This window comes from Gambusia affinis, linkage group LG06 (assembly GCF_019740435.1).
Source record: "Gambusia affinis linkage group LG06, SWU_Gaff_1.0, whole genome shotgun sequence".
Taxonomy (NCBI): domain Eukaryota; kingdom Metazoa; phylum Chordata; class Actinopteri; order Cyprinodontiformes; family Poeciliidae; genus Gambusia; species Gambusia affinis.
The window spans coordinates 6,057,516-6,080,786 of record NC_057873.1 but is presented as its reverse complement, the minus strand read 5'-3'; the positions used below and the strand labels follow the sequence as shown (position 1 = coordinate 6,080,786).

General features: G+C 39.8%; 1 protein-coding gene across 16 annotated transcripts in view; it reads left to right on the top strand.

Annotated features, from left to right (window-relative positions):
- Nucleotides 1-752: 752 nt before the first annotated feature.
- The window catches only part of nectin1b (nectin cell adhesion molecule 1b), a 221,573-nt gene continuing 199,054 nt past the window's right edge, over nucleotides 753-23,271 (top strand). For 4 of the 16 annotated variants that reach the window (XM_044120482.1, XM_044120483.1, XM_044120480.1 and 1 more), the window contains exon 1: nucleotides 755-1,778. In XM_044120482.1, coding sequence (XP_043976417.1) covers nucleotides 1,727-1,778 — 52 coding nt within the window. In that variant the 5' untranslated portion in view covers nucleotides 755-1,726. Of the gene's footprint in view, nucleotides 1,779-23,271 lie in introns of all 16 variants that reach the window. The other 12 variants (XM_044120477.1, XM_044120476.1, XM_044120475.1 and 9 more) reach the window with 5 other exon arrangements.

The window sequence follows — 23,271 nt, the reverse complement described above, 5'->3', positions numbered from 1 at the left end:
TTTTTGCACAATCACCCCGTTTCTATTTCATACTTTGCCATTTTACATAATACATATTGTTTTACATGTGTATTGTTCACTCATTGTACAAGACTTTAGCTTACTAATTTATTCGGATAAAAAGAATTTAAATTCTGAAATCTCATATTTAACTTGTATATTTTATCTAGAAACTTTGATTTCCATTCTATTTCGATTTATTTAGCTTTTTTCTCTGTGTAGGGCAGCCAATTTTATAAAATATGCCAGAAAGTAAAACAAAAAACACACAACGTGTCCTTGTTAATATTATTAGATTCATTTAACATTACCATAGAGTACGGCTACATAAATTGGAAGAGTGTAGTAGTAAAATTACAGAATAATTTTAAACTGTTTGTTGGGGGTTATAAAACGTTTCCAAGACAGGTATCAATGCGTGATCGATATGAAATGTTATGTGACTTTTCAAGCCTAAAAATAGGTGTATAATAACCAAAACTAAAAGGCATGAAATCATGAATGGGTAAATTTACATGGATCCTTTCTCTACTTACACTGAAGTCAAAACAGGGACACTCAGTCCCCAGTGGACATGCAAGTAAACAATATCTAATTCATTTTGGGTGATTGTGACGCCCCCAGAAAGTGCTGCCCTGGGTGTGTGCCAGAATAACATGTGGTAAATGTGTTTTACCAAAACCAAACAAAACAGCTAACATCTTCACCTTCATCTTACAATGTTATTATTTCCTTTTAATTCATTCAGTATTTCTCTTTGTGCACCCTGAAGTTAGGGTTCCGTTGCTTGCTGTAACATTTTGCAGAACAGTTCAGGCTCCTCCCCAGCACCAACGTCACCCGATCCCTAACAAAGCGTCAGCGATAGTCGGCAACACATTGTGGTGGCAGATCTGCGGGGCGCTGCGCAAAGCTGGACTAGCAACGCTGCATTTCATGTCCCCAAAATATTCCGAGAGAAGTGCGGAAGAGCGTGCATAGAGATCTCTAGAGTCACTGCAACTTCATCGGCCGGCTGTGCTGCTCTCTCCCTCCCCAGTCTGCTGAAGCTGCTGCAGACCGGAGGAATTTGTAACTTGCGGAACTGAAATTGGGAAGCGTGATCCGTTAGGTGCACTGTCAGTTTTCGGAGGAAGTTATTATTATTTTTTTAAGAAACGGCCACATACTTGGAGTTACCTTCCCAGTGTTGGAAACTTCCCAACGCAGCATCGATCGAGGTCCTCCCGCCCACTTTACCTCTGATCCACAATACAGGAAGGCGGAGAGAGAGGAGAGCGAGAGAAACAGAGAGAGAGAGAGAGAGAGAGTTGAGCAGCCGCAGCGGTGGATGGAGCAACAAAGGCTGGATGGTTAAACTACAAGAGTCCCTGTGAGGAAAACTCAACAGCGCTTTCTGTCGTCGCCTGATATTTTCTTAACTGGAACTCTGTATCAGCTTGGATCTCATTCCGGGGACCCCATCCAGAGCAAACTCTCCAGAGCCAACCCAGCGGGGGGGAATTCGTCGCAGACGTGAAATTGATGCTTTGGCACGGAGAGTCGCGGCACCGAAAACGTAGTTTTGCGAAAGTCTCCTGTAGCCCAGTGAGGGAGAGGTAGACCAGTCTCTGCGGCCGAAGTGGGATTTGCAGAAGTTGCATGCGTGTTCTTTGTCGCTTCGAGTGAGTCCCGTCCATCCGCTCTCAGGTTATCAGAAGAGACCAACCGGGATAGTTGAGGAGCCATGGAGCTGTTCGCGGGGATGTTGGGATTCCTGTTGTGGCTGCAGGTCCAAGGTAAGCCGCAGTAATCCACAGACACCAGCAGGGAATCTTCTGCCTTGTTTCACCATGACCTCCCGTCTCAGTGTGCGTGTCTGAAGGATGATTGTTCTTAATCACTTGGAGGTTCGACTCAATTTGATTGCATGTTTTGGCAACAAGGTGTTTAAGACTAGTGACGTGAAAATTGGAAAGTGTTTTTTGTTTTGTTTTTTTGTCTCTCTCTGTCTCAGAAACCAGCTCTCTTCAAAATAAAAACGGCTGCAGAATACTTATTGGGCTGCCAAATAATGAACTAACCAGGACAGCAGGCAGATGGCGATATGTGCGAGTCATGCAGGCCAAGGCATCCTTAAGTTTCCCAATAATTCATTTTAATGGCCACTGGGCGACATGCAGTGCAGTGGAATGATAATTGAAACATGTTATTCTTGCCTCCTATTCTGCAGTTAAACGCAAACAATCAAAATTGGATCAAATGATGTGAAAATTTGTGCTTTTTATGGTTAATTTGTGATATGTTGGGGGTTTTTAAGGGCAGGGGCACATCCACGAAGTTTTTAAATGGGGGTCAACTGGGGGGCAATAATAATCCTGAGATGACCTGTCAAAGGCCAAAAGACAGAATATGTTTCAGGTGTTGTATGATGCTTCTGTCACATAGAGGGAGGTGAGAAGCAGAGCCAGGAATGAGTGAAGGGGATTTAAAGATGGCACACAAAAATAGGAGAGAATAAATAAACAGTGGGAAATACTTAAAAATGCAGTATTTAATAAACTCACAGCTACAGATGAAGATGAACCATTCCAACTTTCCTGACAATAATTTCCACTTGCCTTTAAGTTTTCTCTTGTCTGCCAAATGGATTTTCTTTTCTCTAGGGACCACAAAAAAACAAAAAAAAAAACAACCCCAAAACCTGTTCCAAAATACAGGTTGTAGTTATAATACCAAATCCAAATGCAAATTTTCACCCAGCCCCATGGTGGGTGGCAACACTGTTTTCAGGAAAAGAATGATTCATATTCATTTGACATTTGGCTCCCAATCTGATTTATGCCATTTCTGGAGAAAGTGACACTGATAAAACAAAGTTAATTTGTTGCAGCACATTCTATACATTTCTATTGATTTTAATTAATATTTCTGGAAATGTTAATTAAAATAGAAATTATATAAATATAATTGCTAAACACATTTAGAGAAATCAGTTAAATCCCTAAAACAATGTAAATTTGAATAAATGTTCAGCTAAATGTGCTCTTCTGGTTGGCCATCTGACTTTAATAATTAGTTTGTAATTATAACAACTTTAAATCTCTTCTAAGAAGTTGTCAGAACAAAATGTGCTGTTCATTAACAACGACTGCCTTACAGTTAAGAAGCTCAGCTAGCTAGGGAGTTTGACTTTAACATTAGCTCTGTTGCTAACCTAGATAAATAAAAACTCAAATCTTTGCTCAAATATAGAATTGTTTTCAGCCACAAATCTTTAGTTTTTAACTTTTCCTTAGTTGATATAGTAGTTCATACAGCTCATATAAACATATTAAAAATGCCCTCAGGATTAAGAAGCTTAGCTTGCTAGCCAGTGTGAGTTTAGCATTAGCACTGTCACCTAGCTAGCTAAAAATTAGTTGGCTACAAACTTAAACTCTTGCTCCAACAAAATAATATACATTTTCAGAGATTTCATATTCATATTTAATATAACCTATTTAAACATATTAGCCTTAGCAAATGAATTATAACATTTTCCTTAAATTTCTCAAAAATATTTAGTCAGATTTTATCACCTAAATAAAATGTCTCCTGTTTGAATTTGACAATTTACTGACACTGTGTTTTACATACACTTTATTCACATTTAAAAGATTTTAATGACTAATGTTGAATTCCCTCTAAGAGGGCTTTGTTATAGAGCAGTTATGTATGTTTGAAGGGGTGATAGCTGATAAATGGATAACTAAAGTGATATTTTGACATTGATCATCTTGACATTAATGCTGCACAAAGTGACTCTGATTATTTCCACACATGCCTAATAGGCCCATCAGACTCATTGGAAGGAGTGTCATTATTCAGGTTGTATTGACAGGCTCTAATTGGAAAACAAAACAGGCCCACGAGGAGACATGTGCGTACGTGTTTGAGATCCATTATGCTTAAGGGGGCATTTAAGGCTTAGTCGAAAGTTTTACCGGTTTGTTTACATGTCTGGAGCCTCAATTTCAAGTAAGAAAGGGAAGAGGGTCAAGTGTGGTCAAGAAATATCAGATGTTGTTTTGATCGGCACTGATGGGTTGATTTCCCGCCAGACTGGCTGCTGTTTGGACGTGTTTACTGGATGGGAGGTTTCCATTATGTCTAATAAATTTTTCCTTTTGGGATATTTTACCTCGTTCAGCTCCCTTTTTTGTAGCTTGAGAACAACCGAGATTCTGACCTTGTTGGCGGCGAGGCTTCTTGTGGGGTCATGTGTTTAAGTCTGATTGAATACTTTGATCAAACGCGCTGTCTGATTTATATTGAGATGATCCCTTTGCTTGTGGAGAAGATCAGGATTAGCTGGGTCTCTTGGGATTCGCGGTGGAAATCGTTTGAAGTTGTTCAATCAAGTGTGCAGAAAATGTCTCAAAAAGTGCCCTTCAAGCATCCTGGAAATTTCCTATTTAAGTAAAGCAGGAGCTGATATTGAGGCAAAATTAAGACACTGTATAAATACGCTTCTTGTTTATATCCTTCTCTTTATTTGATACCAAAGCAGCTAAATAATTAATGTCTGCAGACATCTTTGTGGAGAGAAGAGACTTTAATTTCTTTTGCTACATGAGTTGGTAGGACCTGTGTCTTTTGACATGCAAACACAAGAATTCGGTCTTTCACCCTGAGGTTAAAGGGCGATACCATAAATGCCCCACTGTCTTTGATGGCCTAATTGATATACAGCATGTTTCAGGCTCTCCCCTCCTTTTTAACCAAAGCACAAACAAGTCAGAGGTCCAGACAAATGAATGCATAGCAGCACAGAGAAGCCTGTTGCAGTTATCCACATTTGTGCTTGTCATGGTAATAGCCATTTTGTGGAAAACAAAACAGGTCCAAATTCGTAAACAGAGAAATGTTCAGAGCTGCCTGCCAAATAGACTGTCAAATGGAAGGGACAGTGAATACAATAGATCTGTGAATAACAGCAGCAGCTCCGGTCTGCATTCTTATATCGGTGCTCGGCCTCTCCAGGATTCCAGGCTGATATTTAATTGGATGTGAATTGAGTTAGCAACCAGGTGTCTGTTTTTTATGACTTGGCTCCTTTGGAGGGTCATGCTGCTATTCCAGCCTATATTGATATAAGTATAAGCAGTGGTATAAAGGTATTCTCCGACTTATATTATTCATATTGCAAAGGCTTCACATTTGGGAAATCAAAGTGAATTGCTAAAGTATTCATACCGCTTCAGCTTTTTCTCATTTTGTCAACCACAAACTTCAATGTATTTCAGTGGGACTGAAACTGTTGGAGAGATGTGAATTGGAATGCAAACAATGTATGGTTTTCAAATAATTTTACAGAGATAAATTAGAAAGGAGTGTGCTATTTGTCCTCCTTAAGTCAGTTCCTTGTAGAGACGACTTTCCCTCTGGCTGAAGTTGGAAGGGTTTTGGGGTATGTCTCTACCAGCTTTCAACATCTGGAAACTGATTCCCCCCACAGTCTTCTTTCCCAAAAAGGTCAAGCTAAGTCAGATTTGATGGATCGTTAAATAAATAGAGCCTCTATTGGATTTAGGTCTGGACTTTGACTGTGCCATTCCATCACAGGAAAAGCTTAAATCTAAACCATTCATTTTATCTCTGCCTGGATGATTAGAGTCGTGGTGAACTTCCAACCCAAATCTGAACTCTTTTTCAGTAAAAAGTTTTTGGTCCCAATCCCTTTAAAAAAAAGCAACATGGTGGTGGCAGCAGCAGCATACAGGCAGTGTCATGGTAACAGCACTATTCCCTATTATGAAACTGTAACAGCATCATGATGGACATGTTTGTTCAACATATTTCGTGCTCTCTCTTTCTCTCTCCCTGAAACGAGTTCCTCCTGAAAATCTAGCTGGAAACTTCACACATCTGCATCTATTTTCATGTCACTAACCCCTAAACTGTTTGCTCGTTTCGATTCCCATGCGATGTCCCATAAAAAGCTGTAAGTCGACATCTGTTGTTTCCTGCTGGATTTGCCGATCCACTGCTCTGTTGTCGGAAGCGATGAAGAATTGGGCAACTTGATTTCTGAGCTTGTTGTTGAAAGCCTGACACACAGCACTTAACTTTGACTTGTGACAAATGGTCACATGCTGTGGTGCAGCAACTGTTTGTTTTTTTGTAATCTCATTTGAAGCGTATAAAGCACTTTTGTGTTGGGAATGTCACACAGTACAGTTGGATGGATCAATTGTGAGCAGAGGGACTTTGAGGACAGCTAAAAGCTCTTTTTGGAATAGGGAAAAAAAAATAGCTGTTTGATGATGAGTGGTAAACGAATGTAGGGCTTCTTTAGTTCTTCACGTGTTGGAAACACTCATGGAGGGTTGTGTACTTCTCCTACACAAGTTATTCCCTTACTTTTATTTTCTTTGATGAACGGTTCTGTCCAACACATCTGAACAAATCTCCCCTGGTTGGGTTGGGATGCGGTCACTATAAAAAAAAAAAAAAAAAAAAAAAAAGATGTTTTCCGTATCTTTTCGTCAAACCTTTCAAGGAGACCTCCTGCCTTTTTGCTTGGAAGGAGGCCGTTCCCATCAGGATTTGGAAAGTGTTTCATCAGTGCTTAAAGATGAATGCTTAAAAGAACTTGGACCTGAAATTTGCCAGCAAGATGGGCACCGCCTCATCTGGAGCGACCAAATGAGAGCCTCATGTCGAGTCCTGCCACATTTATTATCCTTCCCTGTTATTTATTAACTAACCATTTCGGGTGGCTGGTGTGTTTACCCACCTGTGAAAAACTAGCAAAACAGCGTCTCTCTTTCTTCTCTCATATAATCCCCATGCTGTAGTATTCACACCCCTTGAACTGGTTCACATTTTGCTTACAACCACTTGCAGTGTATTTAATAAAGTTTTGTCGCAGATCTTTTGCAGGATGTCTTTATTAATTTTGCACACATAGACACTGAGATCTTTACTCATTTTGCGTTGCAAAATAATTCATCTTCAGTCAGGCTGAAAGGAGAACGTCTGCAAACAGACATTTTCAAGCCTTACCACAGACTTGAATTGAATTTAGGCCCAGACTTTGACTGGGCCAGTTGATCACATGAATGAGCTTTGATCTAAACATTCCATTGGAGCTTTGCCCTGATGGTTTGGGATGTGGAGCCACATCTTTTGTTATCATCAAGAGGTTATTTTTCATTTAACATCCCCATGGCATGACTCTGCTACTACCATGTTTTACAGTAAGGATGGTTGAGATTCTCCAACCTGACCTGTGGATCTCTGTAGTTCCATCACTTTACATTTATGAGCTACTTCATTTTCTATCACATAAGACCTCAATGTAAGACATAGAAGTTCGAGGTTTTAACACACTTTTAATATTCTATACTTTATTTTCTGTGGTATTTCCTTCAGATTTCATCATAGCTCAATTATACAGTTGGGTTTAGAAAGTAAAGTCATTCCAGTTGACTTTTTAACTTTAATTCCCTCGTCAACCCTCATGCTTCAGTCACATTTCCACTCTCTAACTTGATGCGAACTTGGCCCGTTTTGGATTTTTCTTCGCATGAGTGGAAGTTAATTATGTAATTGCAGCGTGCGGCACACCTGCATGCATCCATTTGCACTTGTTGTTTCTCCAATCATGTGCTCAGGGTTCCCCTTTAATTTGTCACCTGCATGCTGTCATGGAGGGAGCACTGCTGGCCTAAGTCGCATTATAATTAGCGTTTTCACTTTGTTTGTGTTTCATTCTCTTTGCGGCAGAAATTCTAATTGGTTCTCCATGGCAGTTTTGTTTTCCTCTTGGATGATATCATAAAATAAAGTGTCTCTCTGTGGATTGTTGGGTCTTGATGGCTTTTAGTTTGAATGCAAATTGCTTTGATCCTCAGCCCTGTGGGGAGACTCCCTTTGGTCCCCGCTGAGGTGATGGATGGGTGAGAGTGCTGTGAGTCCTGGGAGACTAGCTGGAGGGAAGCTGACAGAAGATTAAGCTTCGCTTTTGCTGTTGGAGCTAATGGAGGCACTTGGCCACTCAAACTTCATCTCGCACAGCATTTAGCTCATTGTGGTTCTACTGTCAGCTCTTTGGCAAATCCCCCTCAGAACACTGCATGAAGTGTCTCTGTAAAGCTCCGATTTCCTTTATTCTGTCTGTGGTGATTGTAGACATAGAGAGGCTGTCCATTAATTACAGGAGCTGTGTTTCCTCTCTTTTAGGTTTTATTCTATACACTGAATTAGTTGATCAAAGAGGACCTCTTTTCTTTTCTTTTCAAGTTCATGATTCTCATCATCGCTTACCCCTGTGGTCTCTGCATGAAGACTGCGTATCACAAAATAAATGAATAAAGCATGGCGAGAAGCACTGGGCCTAAATAATGGAAGGGTTATCACAAAATGGAGCATTTCTTGCATGGGGAGGACTGAATGAATGCTAAATTAAGTTTGTCTGTTTTTTTTCTCCTGTAAAAGTCAGCTTAGAAAAACACACATTTCAAAAATGTTTGAAATATGTGTTTGACATCATAATCAGTGAAATACAGTAGTGGGATTATCAGGGTCTGGGGTTATTTAAAAAATAGATAAAAATCACCCAACATTTTGCATGTAAACCAAAACATTTCATTTGACAGCCTTCCCAAAGAAACACTATGTCCGCAGTGAAAGATGGTGGTGGCAGCGTCATGCTTTGGGCTTAGTTGATCGAACTAAAAAAGTCAGTTTATGCCCCAAACCTTCAGGCGGCGTCTAAAAAGCTGAAACTGAAGAAAGATTTTATTTTTCAGCATCATTATGAATATAACATTCAATAAGTCACTTAATTGCATCATAACAATTAGATGGATAATTTTCATTTGGACAACAATCGTTCAGAGATGTTGGAAATCCGGCACTTTGAAAATGCTGTAAACATTTGACACCCAGTAAGAAGTTGTTAGTTTGCACTCCCTCCGCCCCCCAAGAGTCCAAACTGTCAATATTTCCTGTCCTTTCCTGTCTATGCTTAATGATTGACATTTGTGACTTCATAATTCATTTTAATTATTGTTGTGTTGGTTGCTTTATTTATTTATTTAGGATATCTAAAAGGTTTGCAAGTTCCAGTGTTAAATTTTTAGGTCTTTTATAGAGGGTCACAAAATGGCAATATTATCGTCTATAGCAATAATTTCTGGAACAATTCATTGTCCAGCAGAATTTGTTATCGTGAGAGGTGTGTGTGCACAAATGCAAACAGGTTATAGCTTATATTTAATTGTTTAAGTACTCCCTTGAAACGACTCATTTTTTCCCCCAGTCGGTTTGAACAGAATTTATGTTCCATTTAATGTGTTTGAATGACTCAGCATGGTGTTCCTCACAAAAAACCTGGTATTTTAAAGCTCTTTTGAGGTTTATTTAGCTGGCCATTGTTTTTATGTCCGACAACAAAGTGGCACGAGTCCGATTACCTAACACTGGGTCTAGCTATTTTAGGGTGCTGGGCAAGTTTCATGGAGTATCAGCAGGAAAGTTTCTCCCGGACGCTGGCCTTCTAAGGTTACCAAACCTTTTAGTCACTACATAGAGTTCGGTATCAAATCCGGCATTTGCTTTTGGCTTTCGGTCTGTCCTATGTCCTCTCCTGCTCCCTTTCCATCACCTCAGACAGCCATCGTGTCAGATCAGGAAGGAACAACACATCTATCAGCAAGTTACAGCTGCAATTCTACACCTTAAATCCTTAGAATTTCTCCTGTGTTTCAATTCAAATCGCAGCATCAGCAAAGAAAATCAATGAAAGGGCTCAAATATAGCCCAGAGCCTTTCTGATCGAGTCTCTTCCTTATTTAGCTGATCCTTGTCAGAGGATTAAACGGTTAAATTCTTGTTCTTCTTTTGAGAATTAGAAATGAATCGACTAACTGTTCTCGCTTTGTCTCTTTCTTCCCATCAGTCAGATAGTTTGAGGTCTTATAATGGATCAGACTTACTATGATTCCTGAGTAGATGCAGATCTCTGATGGGAATGTAAATATTACGTGTTGGAGAGCTCGTCACAGTTAGCTCTATTACCATTAACTTGTTCAGTTTCTCTCTTCAGTTACTATAGTTACTACTTAGTTTTTTCCACTAAAAGCATTTTATTCATTTTCAGAAAAGCTGCATCCATCTCTTTATTTTTCCAAGCTGCTGTGCAAGAAGAAAGCACTGCATCATTTTTGTTTTTTTCCCCCCTTCTTTTTCCATGCAGCCGTCTTGTATTTTCTGCCTGGCTGCTTTAAGGAGAAGAAGCCATAGGAGTGTACCATCCTTTGCTCATTGTCTCAGAGTTTACAACTAGGACATTTAGTCACGAGCTGATCAGGGATTGAGAGAGGGAACAATTCGCAGCCTCCCGCTCTGAAGCTGTATGCCTTTACAGTACTGGGGATCTAGTAATTGCTGCTCCCACCTTTCCCTGTGACAGCCTGAAAAAGTCAGTCTATAGCAACGAACGGGCCTATGTGCGTCCATTAAGGAGCAAGGAGGTACTGGGAAGCATTTTGAGGGCATCCTGCAGAGTCTCAGTGTAGAGTGGGGGAAATGGATCCTGTACGGTCTTCTCTGCTCTGTTTTGAACCGAGCCAAAGGCATTACATTTGTAATTAGCGTGACAGGAAACATTGCACGTTCTGTTAACTCGGTGTGATCGGTTCTTCACATCCTGGGCAGCTCTCCGTCTCTCTCGTAGCTTTCACCCCCTCGGCTCATTCGTTTTAAAACCAGATGAACCAGTTGGTGTCGCTTTACCGCGATTTATTTATTTTTTGTTTCTTTTTCCATTGTTTGTCTCAGATTTTATGCTGACTTTTGCAGTGTGTTGACAAGATCCGGCCTGCAGCGCTGCCTCAACTCTCTTCAGTCAAACTGATAAATCAGCTCAGCTGGTTGACAAAGTAGACCAGCTTAGGCTGTAAATTAAACATTAGATACAAGATGCTTCCTGGGAACAATAACCACTCTGTTCTTTGCCTCTGTTTTATGGTTTTTGATATTAAATCATTCTACGATGAAATAACAGGAAATTACTGGCAGCGGAGTTATTTTACAGTCAATCTGTTGTAATGTATTTCTACAGGACATTATTGTATATTGGATGACAGCTGGAAAACTAAAGGCTTTACACAATGTTATAGCATCAAGCAGAATTTAATTTTTATTTTTTTTCCAGTGTGAATGTATTTTTGGCTGCAGCACCACCACCACCAATATGAGTAGCCAAGTCTTGTTAAAACAATCTACATTACCGCTGCTTTATAAACAGAGGTTGATAAATATTAATTTCTTTCAAGCTAGTTTCCTCTTTCATTTAGGGGTGTCAAGAAAATCCGAGATCATCCCACTTCCCCATGCTGGAGATTTTAGTTTAACAGTAAAAATAAATAAAGTTTTTTTTAAAATGAATCACTCAAGTGAAATCTAGACCCAACATTAGACTTAAATGTCAATAAAATCAATTTGGTTGTGTGTGTTGTTTTGTCTCCTGCAAACTTTGCTTTAATTCTACTTTTTTCTATTTAATCATAAGAAATCATAGTCAAGACAGAGAGAGTCATGAAACAGGAAAAGCAGGTTTCCTGGAAAAAGAGGAAGTAAGTTTCCAGTTCAGACTATTACTTATCTCAAAGCATGAAAGTTTTAAAGAAAGAAATCTAAACATTGTGAGTAATTGGATAAGATTCAAAGTAAAATACTTATATTAATATTGGTTTGCTTGTAATAATACTTACACTTACACTTGCATTAGTGGGTACTCTTACAAGTAAAACAAGTAACTGTAACTTTGATATTAAATAATAAGAATCATGAATTATTCTTGGTTTCTTTACAGAAAACATTTGTAATAACCCACATTAAGATTATAATAAGAGTAACTGATAAATTATGGTTATCATAACATTATAAAATGAATGATAAATCAGAGAAGTAAAAGGAGTTATAAATGTGATTTTTACTCTGAACTTGAAATGGTGTAAAAGGTGTAGCTGCAATTAAACTTCACTGATGTGTTGGAGGTGGATGGTAGGTGAAAGGTTAAGGGAAAAAGAGGAACTAACAGGAGAGCAGAGATGGTCAACGACTTATTTAGAAACAGGTTGTTGAGCAACCTAAGACATTAGCATAGACATCAGGACACAATGTCTCTAAGACAGTGATGGACATGAGATCATCTGTCCAAGTAGTCAGCCAATGAAATAAGCACAGCAACAGTGCTAGCCAATGCAAATGAACCAAGAGGCTGGATAAACCCTATAAAAGGTGGGTGCAAAAGAGGAAACTTTGGTTGGATCCTCCAGGCAGCTTCGAGTCAAGATTGAGATGGACAAAGAACTCTGCAGCTGAAGAAGAGCCGGGGCCACAGAGCCGAAGACTGTCCTGTTCATGGGGACCAACCCATCTGCCCCGCAACATGTGGCTTCAAATTGCACTTCTCTCATCAGCTGGGTTCAGACCCCAAGACGAAGATGAAGACCAAGGTAAAGACAAAGAACAAAGACAAAGAAGAAGAACTGATGCCTTCCTTTCTGCCAGCACCCAAGTCCTGTGTGACCTCACCATCCATGAAGAGAAGAAAGCTCATCAGGCCTACAGAGATCCCTGCCTTCGTCGACCAACATCCTCCTCCTGCTGCAACACCTCCTTCATCATCAGGCCAGGTCTGGGGTTCGAAAAGCCAAACTGTCCGTCTCTCTCAAAGGTTCCCTTTTTAGTTCGCAGTGTCAGCATTAGGGAAAGATAGACTAGATGATTGATTTTTCTTATTTGATTATTTCTGCTACTGAATTAAGCTGTACTGACCCTTGCAAAATTGCCTTACTAATAAAATATTTAGCATAAAGAAAATCTAAAAGATGTTGTGGACATTCAATTAATGAGTCACCTTAAAGTTCTTTGATGGTTGTAAAATAGCTCTGATGTTCGATTCTGGAGAGGAAGAGGTGGAAAATGTTTATTGGTTCCTGATAGCCCAAATTTAAAACATCATCCTTGGGACTCGCCCGAGTCACTAAAACCTACCTGGTTCAGTAACAAGAGCAAATTGTAATAAAAGAGAACGAGCGACCGTTAACAGGTGTGCTCTGTGAAACTAGTTGGCTGCAGGCTGCTCAGTCTGGCTAATTCACAGGGGGAAGAAGGTTGGGACACCTGGATGGAGGTCGTCAGAAACCAGGTGAATCGTTTCTCGATGCCAGCTTAAACAGAGTTTACTTCAGTTCTGGACAGGGTAAATCTCAGCAGATTTAGGAAACTCAATTAACCCGTTAGATGGAGAGCTGGTACCACATCTCCCCTCTCAGAAGAGGAAGTAGAGAGTGAGTGAGTAGAGAGAGAAGGGGATGGGATGTGGCGCAATAACAGGGGTAATATCAAAATGACAGAGCAGCCTGTCTTGTGACTTACTGTCAACACTGAGTTACATTAGCATTGGAGAAACATGCGACATTTAAAAAAAAAAGGAACACTGAAAGACAAAATATGATTTGTTATAAGCCTGCAAAATGCTTTGAAAACTTGTTATGGTAATATCACACTCAATATACATATTGGGAAAAAACTGCCATGCTAATTGACACGTTATTGGCTAGCGTTCGCATAGCAGCCAATCCGGGAATGCCATTTATGCGCTAATGATGCCAAATTTAGCATTGCGCCAGCGTTTCCCCATAGTCATCTGAGTAAAAATAAGAAGTATTTCACAACCTGTAAGATGTTTGTGTGGCAGCGTTTTGAGTACCTGGTAAATGAAAAGACAAAAAAATCAGACAATATATGAAGTTTCCAGCAATGTGAGAAAATCGCTACAAGCTAACCGTTAGCTGTAAGGCACACAAGTTAGCGCCTGTTTCAGAGGACCATATCTGCTCTAAACTTTAGTTCTCCTCAGACTTCTTTTAGGATTCAGTTCGAATTTATTAAAGCTATTATCCTATTTGTGAAAAGACACACGAAAATATATTTTTAAATGCTTTTTGGTGTTAAAATATAGAAGAAAAACCATAAAAAATGGTCAAAGTTAAAACCTTGACTAGAATATGCTACATTGATTATATGTTCTGAAAAAATAGTTTAATCTATATCATTTCTGCATAGAAAAATTGGACTTCTCAAAGTTATAGTTAATCTCTATTTCTCAAGGTCAAAATTGTCATGACGCATCACAGCTCATCAGCTAGATGTAGCTTTACAAACAGTGCTTTGTCAGTGACTAAACTGAATTGGAATGCATTCGTTTTTTTGCTAGATATCCATTAGATTGAAAAGACTATATAACTACATAACTGGATTTAAGTAGAATAACACAAACTGAATTACTCAGTAGTTTTTCTGAATTTGTTCATCTTTGTATTATAATTAAATTAAATTATAAAACATCTATACCTTTCCTGCATTGCATGAAGCAGTTGCTTCAGAAAACAAGCTTGCCCTGCGCCCACTGCAATGCACTCATTGTGTCAGAGCTTCACTAATCTAACATGACAGTAAATAAAACATGAGCAAGTGAACTGTAAACATAATGGAACAAACAAAGACCAACTCAGTGTGACAGGAAAATGTATACAAGTGTTATTTATTGTTCTGGTTTAAATGATTACAGGGTATAAATTTACATGTAAATGATGAGTATTTAATTGTACTTTGCTGTGGATATGAAATGCAGTAAGATATTGTCATTACATTGCACACCAAACTTGCTGTGATGCATTTTTATGTTTATACAAGTCTAACATGAACAATTAAATAAATATTTACAATCCGGTAACAATAGATGTTGTGCGGATATACAAGAAGTTTTATTTATGAACTGCACATTTTTGAAACGAGGCTTTCAGTGAATCAGATTCCAGGTTTTTAAAACTTAATTAATAGGAAGTTTAGTTTAATTTATTTACATAAATTGTCCAGAGGTTGCAATTGGCCAATTTTCCTTTGGGTGTTTTTGATTGATGATCTACACTCCAATACATTTTTAGTTTTTTTTTCTTTTTTCAGATACATAAACTTTCAGTTTCTTTTTATATGCCAAACGCCTTAGAAAAAAAATTATTCAAACTCACAACTGGAATGTCACTCAAATTTTCAGTCAAAGTAAACCATAAATTTATATCATCCTGCAAAAAACCTGATTGGTAGATCTTCTTGACATGTTCCACATTTGTAAATTGAAGCTGGTTGTTTGATAAATCCTAACTGCATTATGTATGTCCAAAATGTTAGGGAAAATATTTAAGAATTTCATACTGATCAATGTCATTGCAAGCCTTCAGACTCCATCGCTGGACATCTCATCTGAAGTTGAGCTCAAATTTAATCATAACTTGCAGGAGATTTCTAAGTGAAAAATTCAAGCATTTCTAAAATTTAGCAGCGTTTTAGTCTGCAGCTACGAAAAATGTTTCCAGTTAAAATGTTCCTGAAATTTCCATCATGGTGCCACATAACTGAAGCTCTCCCAAGTCTCAGAGCTTATCTCCTTCAAAAAAAAAACCCTTTCATTTCCCTCGTTTACTTTCTACAAATCTTGGTTGTGCACCTACCACCTTCTATCTTTCTTCTCCCCCCCGTCTCCTCTCTCCGGTTTCCTCGCTCTCCCTTTGAGGATGGCGCGCGCCGAGTGTTGGCTTGGATAGCACTTGATACAAAAGGGGGTTTGTTTCATGAAATGTTTCCTTTTTTAATGAGCGATGGTGTTCGCTCATTTAATATTCCGCACCGATATCTCTCCGGGAGCTGACTGCGCTTCAAAGCAACTGCGTGGTTGTAAACGGGAGTGGGTGACGGGGGTGCTTCAGCAGCGGTAGTGGTTGAATGAAAGAGGAGGGGGCGAAGGGAGGGGGGGTTTCTTATAAAACACAAACACAGGTTTATTTATTCTCCCTGACATATAGCTAAGCTTCCAGTGAGCTGCAGCTCGGTGCAAAGCTCCTTAGAGCCCTGTGCAGGCATCCATCCATCCATCCATCCATCCATCCATCCATCCATCCATCCATCCATCCATCCATCCATCCATTTTCTATACACCCTTCTTCCCTAATGGGGTCGGGAGGGTTGCTGGTGCCTATCTCCAGCTGCGTCCCGGGCGAGAGGCGGGGTTCACCCTGGACAGGTCGCCAGTCTGTCGCAGGGCAACACAAAGACATACAAGACAAACAAACATTCACACACACACTCACAACTAGGGAGAATTTAGAGAAACCAATTAACCTGACAGTCATGTTTTTGGACTGTGGGAGGAAGCCGGAGAACCCGGAGAGAACCCACCATGCACAGGGAGAACATGCAAACTCCATGCAGAAAGACCCCGGGAATCAAACCCAGGACCTTCTTGCTGCAAGGCAACAGCTCTACCAACTGCGCCACTGTGCAGCCCCCCTGTGCAGGCAAACTAGGAAAATATGAGTGATAACAGGTCAGTTCATATTTCTCTCAGCATGTCTCGCTGCTCCTTGTTTGGATCAACTTTACACACAATTTCTCAATATAAATAAGAGTTCAACTGTTTACATATCAATACATATCCTGTTCTTCCACCTGAGACCTAGTTTCCTTCATTAGTGGTGTATAAATTTATAAAATCACCTCACGTTGGAAAACCTTGATTTTTTTTTTTTTTATGTATTTTTGTTCTCAAACTTTGCTCTAAGACAATCAGAGATGAGTGTGGAGGTGACCTGCGGTGCAGAACCTATCCCATCACTTTGGTAATGTGGTAGACCGTGACACTCTCTGCCTAATACGGGGAGTTATTCAGCAGACTGGCACCCAGAACTCATATCCAGGTAAAATTTCTTCCACCATGGATTTGTCACCCTTGTCATTCTCCCCCCAGTCTGTCTGACACGCTGTCACATTGGTCCACGGAACAAGATGTTTCAATTTCCCAGTGAAGCTTGAATAATTTACTATTGCCTTTGGCTTCCATTGAACTGCGTCAGATATCCTTTTTTAATGTTGTTTTGTACTTAGACTGACCTCTGACCTTTAAGAAAGAAATGAAAAGTCCGAATCCCATCCTGTACATTGTTTGGCAAAGTTTGAGGATTTTTCTGCTTTCTCGCTTGTTTTTTAGTTATTATTTGAACCTTCATATAGATCCAGTTTGGAGTTAAAAATAGTGCAACAATCAAAACTTTGTGAATCTCCTGCTGACATCAGTTGAAGGTATCTTTCTGCGTCTACTCAACAACTTTTAATGCTTTTATGCACCAAGCACCACACATCCAGCATACTGTGCAACACCAGGTGAAAGAAATCAGTTTTTATTTCTCATATTTAAAATGGAAGCACAATAAGCACTGTGTAACACAGATGTTAGTAGAAAATATGCCCACATACATACAGAAGTAGATTCAACCAGTTCTGTTGCAGTTTAATGCTAAATTGTATTACAGACTGGCAGTCTGGAAAGCAGACAGTTCCAGCAGACATCATCCTGACCCGGGTTCAGCCTTGAGTTAATGTAATCAGTGTTTCAAGTAAAATGTTAATATTTCATAGCAGCTGATAAGTTGTTATGTTTGCAATATTTTATCTTTTGCGAGGACAAATTCTTTTGTACTCCAGTGAAAGAATGTCAAAGTTGAGAGGTTTATACGAGGTGACTAATTCACTGTTTATCACCAAATATTAAATAGACAGGGATTATGCATAGCATTATCACCACTGGAAATGTGTGAGAAGTTGTTTATTTTTCTAAATTATGTGGTTAGTAATTAGTTAATATTTTAATTTGACATGCTGACCTACTACATCCTTTCATTGCTGTTGCCTCTTAGGATAATTTGCTTTGCTTAGAAGCAAAATGGTTCAGGAACGATTTGAAGAACACAACAATAAATTTAAGATGTTGACTTGGATTCCAAATTTCTCTTATCCAAATCCAGTTGGCTGTCTCTGTTCAGATCTGGACAAACAGGTTTTGCATTTGGATGCACACACTTCCTGGTTGCACATCAAGGAAACTCCCTGAGTTTTACTTGGGAGGAGACAGTCATGTTTGGTGTTGGATAGTAAAATCTTGTTGAAGGTCAAAGACAAATATAGGTTATAGTTGACCACAATCTTATTATCAGCTGGCATTGACATTTTGTCTTGGCTACTTTGCTGCTCTTCCCTAAAGGTAAATATTTCAAATCCAGACTGGATGCGTATGAAATGCCTTCTCTGACCCCCCGTCCATTTCAGTCTACGTCTCCTCTTCACATTATGTCTTCCAGTTCAACAACTTCTGCTAGGGGTTTCCACATGGGAGCCTCCACTCTGGCAGCAGCTTTCTTGGCTTTGGGGTTAGTGAGTAGAATGAACCAATCGGCAATCTGGAAAAGGGCTTTGATACCAGCAAGAAAATCACAAGGGGCCATTTTGTAGTTCACAGCAGTTGCAAGCTCAACCATTCAACTTGCCAAATGACACATTAGGCCAGAGAGGCAGAGAGTTGGGGAGAGCTGAGAAACCACCCCCCTTCCTTCAGCTACCCCTAAGGTTTTTTTGCCCTGTAATAAATGGGCAAACACCCACTCACCCATTAGCTCATGGTCTGGCAGGCGTTTCTGGAGTCTGTCTTTCTACCCCAGTTTTCTTCTCTCTTCACATAGGTAACATACAAATATTTACCTCTGAAGAATGGATATGCTGCTCTAAATTGTTCCCAGGACTCAGGAACATTTTGGTCAGGACAGTGAAACTCAGAAATACGAACAAAAGCATTGCAGATGTGTCAGAAACTGACGAAGTACCTGCTCTTTTGCAGCCTGCAGACTCGTATCCTTCAGGATTGAATTTCAGTTATTTTTGCTGAATGGACCTAAGTATTGCATCGTCCTTTCCAAGTTGAAAGGGGGTCAAATGCTGAGCAAAATAACAGCCAAAATACAAAAAAGAAATAAGAAAGAACTTGAGATGTCAGATTTACTTGCATGCAAACCTTGCGGGGATGGGAGTGAACAGCAGTCACGCTGTTCTTGAATAAGGCTATGTTCCAGGGGTGAGTCTGCTTTGACTTGAAATAGTGTTTTTGGCTGACGTTCTGTTTAGGCACATTTGGGGCCTGCTCACTGGAAGAAAAGACTCAAGCAAGTAAAAGTTCATTCAATTTTTTACAGCTCATTAGGTCTTTTTTGTTTCCACACGGGAGGCCCCTGAACTCTTTAAAACCTCCCCACGTTCTCTATTAAATCTATCTTCAAGCAAATTAATGGCTCATTGAATAATTGTGAGAATACTATTATGCATTAAATAAGTGAATTTGGAATGAAATGGGAAGATCTTCTTGTCATATTAATTAAAGGGTTCCTTATTCTGAGTGTTATGCTCCATTTTAAATCAAGTTAGTTGAAGTCAAGGCATAACGGGGTACCTAGATCTGGATTTAGGAGGATACTGGCCTCTAGACTGGAGTCATTTTTTTGGAACTTCTTTTACGAATGCAAATAAGAATAGACAAATCTATGTACACCAATTTTAATAGACATTTACTTAATCTTGGGAGACCAGTGATTGGCTTCAAACGTTTGAAAATCAACCACCATCCCCTTTTTCTCTGCCGTGAGAGAGTACTGACTGACAGACCCGCCCAACAGGTCATGTCTGCACCTGTGCGGTTAACAGTAGTCACTGCTGGCAACTTAGTGACTTTCTCACTGTATTTAGCAACTTTTCAAACCAAAAAATTGGTATCGGTCAAAATCGGAATCGACAGGTCAGGCTTTTAAACGATTGGTGATCAGCCAGAAAACTGCAACCGGTTAATTCCTATTCAAAGGGACATTTGTGTTTGGTTAGTCTTCTTCATCTTTCCCATGTTGTTTTTACAAGCTGAGTGGCAATGTGCTACCAAATTGGTCTTTTTAAAAAAAAACAAAACAAAAAAAAACAGAGGCGAAAGTGCAACTACCGAGATGCCCTGAAATCCTCAGCTACAAGTGGTAGCACTGGCCTATGCTGTTGAAGAAAACTTGGTCACTTTGGTGTGTCATTTCTGTCATAAGTTTTGAATGGTATAAAATAAAATGTGCAAAGCACAACTTTTAAGAACATTGGCATTCCTTTGCTGACCGGGAAAGGCCGAGTAGAACCCATGTCATGCCTGATTGTGTGTAGCTGAAATATATCAAAAATCAAGAAGGTTGTCACAATGTTTGATGGGTTTGGAGGTAAACGACTTGCACTTTGTAGGAAAGGTCAAAGTGCCAGACCTTGCTCAACTGCGGCTATACGGGTACCAAGAGAAAGAAAAATGTAGTAAAAGTGGTTGGAATGAAACTGCATTGCCAAGGGCGTGCTACATCTCTGCTATTTGGAGATATAAAGAGACTACTCCTGTTTGAGTTGGTGATGCTCAGGAGACGGTCGTGCAAATGAGGGGAATGATTGCCGATGTCAGTGCTGGAGATTTGAAGGGTTAATTCCATTGGGTTGTTTGTTGTTATGCTCGTGTAATTCTGGAGGAAGTTTTTCTGACCTGATTCCAGGTCAGTTTGTTGTGCGCTGCACTTTGCTGTCTCCCCCATCCTCTCTTTTCATTCTCACAGTACTGATGCTTTGTGACTGCCGTCGGGTGTGTGTGTTTATTTTTGCTGGGAAGACTCGGGAAAGGATGCACTGAGGCATAAACGCACATGTGTGTGTGTGGGCACGTGCGCGCGCATGGCTGTGAGCACAAATGCACACGACTGCGCGCAGGCTCGAGGCCGAGGCAGCGCCGCGTTGCCGGCCCTGCTCCCCCCCGATCCTGACCCACTTTCTTTTTCCCCGCTCGTCACTCCCTCTTTAATTGCCGCGCAGCACACTGAGGCCATCTGCTCGGCTGAGGCCTGTCGCCATGGAGATGCTGGGAGGCTTTACGGATTTGCTGTGAACTGACCAACAGGGAAATGGAGGTCAGGGAATGGGGGGAGGGTGTTGGACAGTTGTAGGGGTCCTAGAGCTGTAGTGTTGACTTTGCACTTGTGCAGCTGAAACACACACACACACAGAAGTACAGCCAAAAAGTATCTTTTTTTATTATCATTATTTTATAAAATGTTAAATCCAGGAGCCCTGACAGATTTTCCAAATTCCATCCCTTATTGTAGCCTGAAATGAAATTTAATAACACTGGGAGCAAGCTGCGAATTCCTGCACCAAAAAACTGAAAAGTTTCATTGCCAGCAATAATTTCATTGTCTGCATGTACGTGAAACTTCTTTGTGACTCTCAAGGACAAATCCCAGCTTCCTTAATGCAACCAGTTACACTGTTGGTTTTTGCCAACAGAACAGTTTTAGACAAGAGGCTATTTGTCTGTGTTAAGATTACAGTGTTGCCAGATGTATATTTAGCGTCATCTCATCTGCCTGCTCCAATCACGCTGAGCTGTGTTCCTTTATCCTTTCGAATGCCTTTGTATATTTTGCTGCTCATGCCTATTTCCCTTTCAATGACACGCCTGAGTGGGGAAGCTAGGTTTCCAATTAACACTCAGGCGTATTTCATTGCCTTGGACTGCACAGTTAGGTCACCACACTTTCATCAAGCCTGTATTGTGTGTTGTTGAGGCAGCCAGATATTCCATTCCTGCTTTGCGTGATTATTTGAGCAAATAGCTAAATGTGGTATTTTACTCCGGGAGAATGTTTTCCTTAAATGTCTCTAATGGAGTCTGGGTATTGACCTCTTGGCACACAAGCGGCGCCGGGGTTTGGGAAACACTTTTTATATTTACTCCTCTTTTAAAGGTCAATATTGGTAGCTGTCATTTCTGAAGTGCCATTTATAGGTCAATACCTTATTAGTAATCAGGTGGAGTTTGGATCGATGCAACTCCTGTCCTGCCTGTGTCACCGAACTGCCAACATTACGACTTGCAAATTAATAGCTATTCCAATCGCTTGTGATACATTAAGAGAAAGTGTGGAGCTTAATGGTGCTCATTCAGGAAATGTTTTGGCTACTGATCAATTTAAATGCTCTAATTAGAGGTTTGTATTTCACTTTCCTTCTGTTCTGACAACAAATAAATACCATTGATTCCAAAGTTGAGATTAACAGAATATAAATTTATAATTTTTATGAAGGAAAAAGATGTACCTGCTTTTATTTAATAGAGAAAAACAATGAGTATGCTCCTGCTTAATACAATATAACATTTTATTAGTAGGAGTATACATTAAGCTCACAAGACGAGACAAAACTGTTCATTACGTAAGGCAAGACAAAATTTTAGCAATATATTTGGAACAATGTTCGGAAATCATTTAGAATCGGTTAGTTGAAGAGTTTTAGATTTTAAAGTACCAGTAATCTAACACTGAAAGAAAGCCCTGAGTTTCTAATGTAAATGTTGTGGGCCAACAATGTCTTCATTAGCTTTAATCTTAAATCAACAACTCTAGAGGTACACTGGACAACTGGCTGTCCTGGACCTGTGTTTGCAGATTTCTCAGTGGAACGTTAACTCCTAATTATTTGTGGAAAATTTGCCTATTCATGTATTGGAGTGGCATTCACTTTAATTGCCGTTGATTGGCTGTATTCCAAAGACTTGAAATAAGAAAGAACGTGAATGTTAGCTTCTCCGCTAGTGCTAAGATGGCTCCCACTTCTCATGTTAATAAATTACAAGGTAAATTTGTTGTTTGGATGATTAAAATGGTCAGGTATAAGCATTTTCAGAAGGGGTCACGAATGTTTGTAGATTTTAGCTGTAAAAAATGTTCCCAGTAAGCACATTTGAATGGTACTTTAGTTAAATATAAACCTTTTTTCAAAAAGTTCATGACAGTATATCATCTGGGACACTGGTTGGAGAGCTTACCTCAGCTTCATACTGAAAAGCTAAGAAACAGGAGAAGGCTGCTATTTTTGTGTGATGAATGAACTGCTAATATAGTCAACCTGTCATGGAAGCCAGACTAAACTATGATGGCAGGTGTCCACCTTTTCTGTGTGTTTCTGTGCTTATAGTGTGTTTCTTTTACTAGTCTGCGTAAAAGAAGTCAGGTTGTCAGAATACGCTGACTTTGATGCCGTCAACATCTGCATAGATGTCTCCGACAGCGTTTTATGTTCCTCCATCACCCACCGGTGATGGAGTAATACAGGAGGCAGTGACAGCGGAAAAGGTAGCCCTGTCAATTTAGACTCCAGTGAGCACTTGATCTCTGAGCTGCCTGAATGTACAGTCAGAGCTGAAGTTAACAAGACAATGTACCCAATACCTGTAATTGGACCGAGCCCCTTTTGGTACTTTGAAAAAAAGAAAAAATGGAGAGACCCGTC